This window comes from Botrytis porri (assembly GCF_014898465.1).
Source record: "Botrytis porri strain MUCL 3234 chromosome Unknown BPOR_007, whole genome shotgun sequence".
NCBI lineage: Eukaryota > Fungi > Ascomycota > Leotiomycetes > Helotiales > Sclerotiniaceae > Botrytis > Botrytis porri.
In genome coordinates this window covers 2,314,335-2,323,404 of record NW_024066081.1, presented here as the reverse complement: position 1 = coordinate 2,323,404, position 9,070 = coordinate 2,314,335, and the positions used below count along the sequence as shown (strand labels likewise).

At 42.7% G+C, this 9,070-nt stretch overlaps 2 protein-coding genes across 2 annotated transcripts; both read left to right on the top strand.

Annotated features, from left to right (window-relative positions):
* Window positions 1-1,035: 1,035 nt before the first annotated feature.
* EAF01_006029 (uncharacterized protein) lies at window positions 1,036-2,393 on the top strand. The gene is made up of 2 exons (XM_038914283.1): window positions 1,036-1,353; window positions 1,411-2,393. Exons 1-2 carry the CDS (start codon window positions 1,182-1,184, stop codon window positions 2,112-2,114), a joined length of 876 nt encoding a protein of 291 aa, XP_038770732.1. The 5' UTR covers window positions 1,036-1,181; the 3' UTR covers window positions 2,115-2,393.
* Window positions 2,394-3,196: 803 nt separating this feature from the next.
* EAF01_006028 (uncharacterized protein) lies at window positions 3,197-6,139 on the top strand. The gene is made up of 5 exons (XM_038914282.1): window positions 3,197-3,448; window positions 3,511-3,685; window positions 4,220-4,497; window positions 4,545-5,394; window positions 5,445-6,139. The coding sequence occupies exons 1-4, from the start codon at window positions 3,426-3,428 to the stop codon at window positions 4,744-4,746; spliced, it is 678 nt and encodes a 225-aa protein (XP_038770731.1). The 5' UTR covers window positions 3,197-3,425; the 3' UTR covers window positions 4,747-5,394; window positions 5,445-6,139.
* Window positions 6,140-9,070: the final 2,931 nt, after the last annotated feature.

The window sequence follows — 9,070 nt, the reverse complement described above, 5'->3', positions numbered from 1 at the left end:
CCTTGCCTTGTTAGTACGGAGTAAACTGAATCATTTACACATCAATCACAGTAGTACTCACTGCACCGTACTTTACTTCTATGAGTTGAGGATGGATACAGTACCCAGTGTACAAGTGATTAGTCCTCCGTCTATAATTAACATTTACATCATGAGGGAAGGCAGGAGCGAAAAGAATACCTCATAAGGAAAAGTGGAAAGACGTAAATGCATTTGAAATGGCTAGGAGCAGTTAGTCGACTGTGTGTTTCGTTCGTTTGTGCGTTCATTCATTCAACGGCATGGTTCATGGTTTGATAAAGGCTTCAAAATAGGGTTTGGGTTTGTGCTTCATCAACGCCTAATGTGTGCTCATAGGGCTGGCGAGTTGTTAATAGAGTTTGCTTTTTTCTCCTCACCCCTAGGTACATATTGGCTGATTCTATCTCTGGAATGAAAAGATTAGTCAAAACTGATCAATTGTGAAATGTTTCTAAATTTACCTACATTTCCCATCACACATACACACACCTCTCTGGATGAATTTCTCCGGTTGGTGGTTGAGGGATGATGGTTGGATGCTGCTTTACGAGATAGACATTCATAATACTCATTGATATGGCGGAAATCTATTAATGGCCCTTAATTAATCCACATTTCCAATTAAGGAAATTTTGACTACGAAGTTGGATCTTTAGCACGCCTCATACATGCATGTCGATGAATGTACCCTTTTTAGGTTTGGACTCGGTGTCTATGGAAGGATGGTGTGTGTGTTTATGTGTTCTGTGGCAGAATCGACTGCCCCAGCTGCACGGCGCACCTCCCGGCCGTTTTTAACAGGGTGCGCAAAGTGGCTTACAAGGGGGGCATGCTGTGCAGGGTATTCAAAGTAATTGCAGGGGGTTTCCTCTTCTAGGGTCTTTCAACAGGGTTTCGTCGTTTGTGTTGTAGAGTAGCTGAGCAAGAAGTGCGCCAGGATTCGGGGCCAAGTGGTTTGGAAATTCCGCATAGCTGCGTCAGTTTGGTTATCCCACATTCACATATATATGGAGGAAGCCTCCCCAGTGTAGGGCATCTCAAGACCTTGTAGTAACAGAACTTCAGATCCTCCAAGGCTCCTCAGATCAGACTATATCTTCAACTTTTCTGCTTTTGATACTGAATCAGTACACTTTCATCACTTTGAACAAATTATCAACATGTCTCGACACAGCTACACATACTCTACGGCTACCAACGCCAGACATATGACAACCCACGGCACCAGCAGTGCTTTCAGCAGCTCTGCCAATCCAGATGAAGATTGGACAAAGATCTCTGATCTTGCTGAGCGCAGAAGAATTCAGAATCGTATTGCTCAAAGAAACTACCGTAAGCCATTCATACAAGGTCCCGAATCATAAACAGCCACTGATTCGTTACTTCTAGGCAAGAAGCTCAAGAGACGTCTTGAAGATCTCGAGCGCAGAGCCGGTTCATCTTCAGCTTCTCCACCTCAAGCGCATGCGGAGCTTCACCAACAGCCAGAACGCATAAACGAGAATCAACAATACAGAAGAAGCCCAGAACATGTGCAACGACAAGTCTCCCCAAGACTTTTGCCTAGCCAGTACACACCTCCAATGAACAGCGATGACGAGATCATATTTTCTCAAAACTTTGATCGTGATGAATCTAGAACGCCACCTCTATTCACATATCATACATACCCTGCGCCAGAGGATATTTCCTACCCACCATACCCACATTCGCAGCCATACCGCGCAGTTTCCGACAGTGAACGATCAGAGGCATACCAGCATTACATGGCACCAGTACCAGTTACCTTACCTTCCATGATGCATTTCAACGATGCAATCAAGCGGGAACCTGAAGACACCATGAGCCCATACAATATGACCTACCAAGGCTTGCCAGCGATCGATATTCATTCTCATCACGGTTATGATAATCCTCATGTAAGGCACCCTCAAGCTGCAAAGCCACTTGGACTGGGTCCTAACAGATATATGCAGACGCCACCTTTGTCACACTCTTACGAGCATTCTACCACATGCTCCGAGTCCGGATATCAATATCCTACTACTCCTCTTTCTATGCCTCCCTCGCCCCGCATGATGACGCATATATGAGAGAGGGTATCAAAATAACATTTCAGGATATTTGGTTCTTTTGCTTGGGATATGTGAAACAGAGTTCGAAGTGCTCGACACTCGCTTTAGATGGATTGGGCATTGCTTGGAAATGACGGAAGATTGGGAGGGACAATCAATGGGAGTCAGGAGCGTACGGAGTTTGATTTACTGCTGGTAGAAATGAAGGAACGATCCTAATGTAAATACCCAGTACGATTAGTGTTTTTCTCTTTCATTCTTTTGTATAGCAAAATCTGAAACGACTTCTCTACACAATTTCTCCCCACTATTCTTAATGCCACTGTGATGTGTATTTCAAACAATTTTTCAGAGGCTTTGGTTGCTGTGCACCAGATGCCACACTCAGAATAGACATATTCACAGCCACCAGCGTACACATATGCTTCTTTACACATTGAGATTTGATCTGCGCGGACACCCGTCCCCATTCCAACAGTTGAATTTGCGGTTCAGACACCAAAGATACGCCGTGGAATTAGGAACCATAAAAGTTGGAGTATAGTAACGGAAGGATAAAGCCAGAGCTTCTCGGTCGAAGGATCCGTAACTGACCAGTTTCTTTCCTCGTACAACTCGGGTTATACTCCTTGAAGGACCATGACCGAAATTGATTCTGATACTAGCACCAGATTGCCGCAGTCGTACGGTTAATGCATGATTTGTTGTAAATAAACGGTTCTCATCCTTGAAGTGCCAGTGTTACTGTTGGTGTTTGTTTTGTTGGTAGAGTTGTTGGAAAGCATTTAGAAGTATATCAAGATGGGGCACTCACCAACAAATCTTACCCCCACAATTGCGATTGCTTCGTTGAACGCACAGACAATAATACAGTGTAGAAAATCATTAAACGCGCTTAGGTGATAAGAGGATTTCCCAGAGAATTGGTATAAAACTATATGACCATGACTGTAAGCTATATAAATATAGATAAAATTAATATCTGCAAATCTATTAGATAATTTATACGGGATGAGATTTGGAATTATCATCTACCTATCTTATCTTCAATGGCAAGTAGGTAAATACTGGTACCTAGTAATGATAAGTATCTAAATCTAAAAGCTTGCCTGCCTTACATAGAAGGAATCTACCAGTTAGGTACAGAACCGAACGGAAGTTCCCTTCTCCTAGTACTAGCCTACTAGGTAATATCTTGAACTTCATCCGACATCAATCGAACCATTGTTCTTACGCAACACTACCATTGATAATATCGAAAACACTATATTTCCGAAGAGTCGAAGTATTTAGAGATCCAAGCAGAGGTAATCAGTATCACTTTCGGTAATGGATCTTTTTGGCGGTTCCAAGTAAGCATAAAATCTCCGCACAAGCATTTGGCCAACCTTTTACTAACGCCTTATTTACCAAGACCCTGGTCGGCCCTTGACTGGACCTCAAGTGATGATAGAGTTCGAGGTGGAGCTTCACAATCTTATCTTGAATGTTCTCCGCCTTCCTCTATAGCTACATTCAGGGGTACACTGGACATTAAAACTCTGGGAGGTGCAGGTTTTGCATCTCAAAGGACGACTGCAGATCACACTGTAAGTTGGTTTAGACGAGGCATGAGTTTTCTCAACCATCCCGGTGGTTCAAGTGAACTCAATAAAGCGCTTAGCATACACGCCAAATAGGTTGCTTGCTTTCCACACAGATCAAGCTTTATCGTCACATTTGTCCAATACTACCTGCTAGTTTTACATGGCCTTCTCTGAGCTATTTTCAAAGCTACCTCCGGAGTCTCATTTCGACTAGAACATCAAACATGCGTGTTGAGAGACAACGGGGGCTTGTCTGTACACGATCTAGAATACTACACACGTACATGGCTTCCAATCCTATTGCACCATCATGAAATTCTGTTCTGCATAAGGCTAGGTACAGAGTTGTATCACTAGTCAGACGCAAGATTATGTCGTATGGCGGCCGGAAATTACATCTGTTTGTGGAGTTGGATACAGACGCGCCTTTTCTTTTTCCTAGTAATGACGAATATACATTTTGGGTGGTTCTACGAAGCCTTTTAGCAGAAATGTATCAAGTGGCGTTGGGCTTCATGCTAACAGCTGAATTTATAGTGGGATCTCTCAGCGTACGACGGAATTTTACTCGATCTAGGAAAGAGTGATCGAAAAATGTACACCTTCATCCTCAAAGATGAATTACTTCCAAAAAGTCCCGATGGAAGAGAACAAAGTACGATCAGTTGGGAGTTTGACTTCGAGGGCCCTGCAGATCATTCATCGATTTTTATAAAGTGGACAGATCTGAAACCTACTTATAGGGGACGCGAAAAGAAAGATGCCGTCCCTTTAGATTTAAATCACATTAAACGATTTAGTATTATGATGCGAAGGTAATTATGTCAGTCAAATCGATACCACTTTTACTAACTTTGACAAGCTTTTTCGGAACCCAAGAAGGGGACTTTTCCCTGGATATCATTTCGATATCCGCCGTAGAAGATAAGGAGAATATCGATACACCATATCGAGATGATCCCAGTGAGAAAGGCTACACAAATTTAGATTCTAGAAAGGGCGAAGAAACCCCGACAACGCGGCAGAGCTGGATTGCCTGGTTCTTTGGGTGCAATGTATCATAGGAATTGACGGACCGGTACATACGTGATTGGCCTCCATAGTGACTCCGGCGGCAATCTCATCGCGCCACGGTATATCCACCCCCGCTTCGATCCTTGTTCACACGAGGTTCGTCTGAAACACCATGTCAATTCTGGTGATTAGCCAATCAACATTGGATACTACCGGAAGTCAAATGCTTATCCTATCCGGTTTCTTCATGCAAATGCGAAGAATGATCCACTATTCTTTACTGAGAAAGTCTGTTAAAGATTCCTGGGCGGAAGTATAACAGAACATTCTGTGCCGTATTTACAACTGCCACAAAACACCTGCGGTTGACAGTCGATGATTGAGACATTGGCTACCTCGGACCGAATTTAATTTGAGCTAGCCATGTTTACACAAGTACGAGGAACCCTCTCATTCCTTCCGGATGTACGGTACTACTCGAAATAAGGCTTTCTCAAGAAAGGGCTTCATCCAGCGGAATTATCCTGGAGTGTCACATGTGTCTTTTCCAAATTGCCAAGATGTCAACGCTTTAATCCCATTCATCGCATTTGTTAAATACATATATATGCTTCATTGAACCACGTAACTACCATGCTGCAGTGTAGTATTCGTATACACACTGCAATAAGCACTACATAAATTTCATCTGATTGAATGTCAGGTACCCTACGTTCTTCATTCTTGAAGCAATCTAATTGTATAACAGTATTACATTGTGTGCGGCACATTTGATTTGAGATCTTACGAATTACTTGTTCAGTCGAATGCTATTCCTTCAACCTGTCAACCTTCCCAATTCTGTTTACCGCGATATAGTTTCGAACCTGGTCACACTTAGGAGAAACCCTGTATCCTCGTGCTCTACGCCGCAATACCACCCACACCTACAGTTGACTCCATTTTCCTGATACGTCGACGAACCCTTCCTAAAATCATCCCTGACAGCTGAAGGTTCCACGTTTTCCCCTTGTCTAACATCTCATGAACACCCACACTTTTATTTCTCATTCTTGTTATATCCATGCATACTATCCTACCGAGTACACTGTTTCTGCCCCATAACGATGATTACTACGATATATAGTAGCTCGTTTCGTTTCGTCTTGCGCCCTCAGCTCCTTCGCGCGATATGTCTCAATTGAAGATAATTCTCCACAAACGGCACGCACGGGTGAAGGTTATCAATCACTAGAGAAATCCCATATCTGCCAGTTCAAATGTACAACATATTGGCCCTGAATCTTTTGTTTCGGGATATACGGCACAGCCCCCAAGAAATAGGCCTTTGAATTTATTCTTGATTATATGAATTATTTCGCGGTGATGATTTCATACAGTTTTGTTTTCTTTTTCAGAGCAGGGCTGGTGGAGAGGAAGCGAGTCACTAGGCCCTGCTAAACAAATTTCTAGATCTTACATAAATTATTAATGTTACAATCAACTCATTAATTACAATTTCCATTAAATAATGTGGAGTATCGACTCATACGTTACCTTCCTCCTACTAAACTTTGTTAATTCACCGCGAGGCACCCCAAACTTCAAGGTTATTTATATCTCCCAAGTTTCCCTTTTACCCTTGTTCTCCGGATGTACCGATCGTCCCTTAGAATCTAGAGTCTAGACACTTGGGCTTGATACGATTTACCCCAAGGGGACATTTCCCCCATTCTCATGCATACGATTATCTCCAATTCAAAATCCTCCTTCTTTGCTCGTCCATTTTTCTTCCCTGTGTTTTATAACCCTTATTGTAGATGAAAAGGTACCATACCTACCTATTACCTACTAGGTACTACTCACTGGTGCTCAACCGAAATTTCATTGGACATCACAGTACCTATACGAGAGCGTCATGCACTCCTTCATCACATGTCCACTCGAACCCACGTTTTACTCGACCCCCATTGCTTTACCTACTCATCTAATATCTATTAACTTACATCTTAGACTACCACCATTTTAAAAATATACAAACCCCAATTTCGCTGGGATGTTCCGAAATTGGAAAACTTCTAGAAACGATCGTTGCATAATTAGGTACTTTTGATTACAATAAATATTGGAGAGTACATTAATTAGTGTATCGCTGAGTAATAAGTCGATCGGTCGAAAATGAGGTAAGACGGGTATTACCATATCTTCGAACCAGATCGCCTTGCCGCTCCAAAGGTTCAGTCAGGTACGAACGCGTACACACGGAGCCATTCATCTGATTGATTCCTTCCAGAACCGTACAAGTCCCTTCTGCAAAATACCGCATATTCGTGCAGGTACGAGACGCAGGCTTACAGTACATACTCGATCTTCGAGGCTGGGCTGGCTGGTACAAGTTTGTTCCGGTGCTGAGAATGGGCCGTCGATGTCAGATGGGATTTTCTGTGTTTCGTCTTGTTCTTTTGATTCCTCTGTTTCCTCATTTCTTTTTGTTGCTTCACGATAATTTGATACATCGGTAAAACATTCACAATATGTTTGATGGTGTCGGTGAAGAAGATATATGTGGTGTGTTCTCTGTAGACAGATGTCACTCATAGTACCACAAAAAAGCCGAGCACAGCTACAGCCTGTAAAATACGAACGTGAGCCGCAGCCAGAAATTCTCCTCTGCAGTCGTCCATAAAAATAGAACACCATCCATTTCTCCTTGTCCGATCTTGAACTTCCCTATCCCATGACTATCTCTACCCGACATAACTCTCCATCCCGATATTCCCAAACGGGAGAAACGCGCGCCGCTTATATCTCTGTGCCACCACACCTGCCCGCATACTATGCACTATACAGCATACAGCATACAGTATACCCCATTCAAGCTAGCACCCCTCGTCCCATTTATACACCAAGCCCTATCATATATACCTACGTAGGAGAAATACCACTCTGCACTCCCCTCCCCTCCCTTTAACACACCACTACAGATTCCACACCGCCTTCCTCACTCACCCTACATATTTGCAGCATACAGTCTTATATATCTCCGACTCGAAAAACGTGCTATGTTTTGGGAAGAACGCGAGATGATGACATACTTTCGTACATACGTACACACAAACATACATACATGGTTTCTTGTACATAGTTTATACCGTACTAATCAAACAAAGGAGAGAAGAAAATGAAACAAAATAATGATGGATAGAGTCCACCACTACACCACTAACTACCTCCACATATACGTATAGAATAACATACAATAGCCATTATCAGCCAAAAAGAGGCAGTGTAAACCATCAATACTCTAGCTATCCCTATCCCTCCCCATCTTCACAATTTAGCCCCCCCCCTCCCAGAAAACATATTCCCCTTAGAGCGAAGAGAAGGAGAATCTCCATACCCAACAACTCGTCAAAACCACAGCTCCCAAGTTCCTTCCATGCACACCCCATATCCCACATCCATCTATGTTCCTTGCAGAATACATATACAGTATTCCTTCTACACTGCATGCATTCCAGAATGCAACATCGGCACATGGCATTATTTTAGAGTTTCTCTGGATAGAATGTGTTTCTGTATGTGAATACCACCCGCCTTTCTAACCCACCTTTTTACCCTTACTTCTCACCCTAACGCTCATCACCTCTAAATGACAATTTTTGATTATCTTGCTGTCAATTAAAATAACAATCGCAAGCAAAGATTTTGCGCCTAGAAATCCTTTAAACGAAGTATTTGGGTACATTGGTTGCATGCACTTTCCCATGGGAGCTTGTTCATAGAGAAGGTAGCCTTCCACTAAAACAGCAATACATCCGTCTGTGTACCTTTACTAAAATCGCGTAAACCCATTCCCATTCCCCATTCCACCCTTCTCTTTCCACCCCCTCTACTCTACTCTGCTTTGCCTTACCTTACCTTATCTTACCTTGAACTTACCTCATACATCTACACAAATGATGTACAACCCTACATCCTCCCCCGTCATAGACCCTACCCATGACCCATTACCACCTCAACAAGCCCTGCACATTATTTACCAGAACTCAGGGACCAAAGAACTAAGATCCCCAAACGGTTCTCTGCAACTGTCTCGCATGCATACATATGCAACTTCTGCATTGTACATCTCGGCATCTATCTAAAAACACGAAACGAAATGAGATGAAATGCAACGACACCAGAGATATCAGATGAAATAATACAGGTAAGAAGGGGGAATACTTGGGTTAAGCGTAGTACATGACCAAGAGCAGATCCAGATATCTGTTAGTAATCATCATCAAGTCTTTTCTTAGAAACAAACACATAAATCATTATGAATTGAAGCGGCACTGGCAAGAACAAGCTGGTTTGTTTTCATTTGTATGCGAATTTTGTGTAGCATTTCAG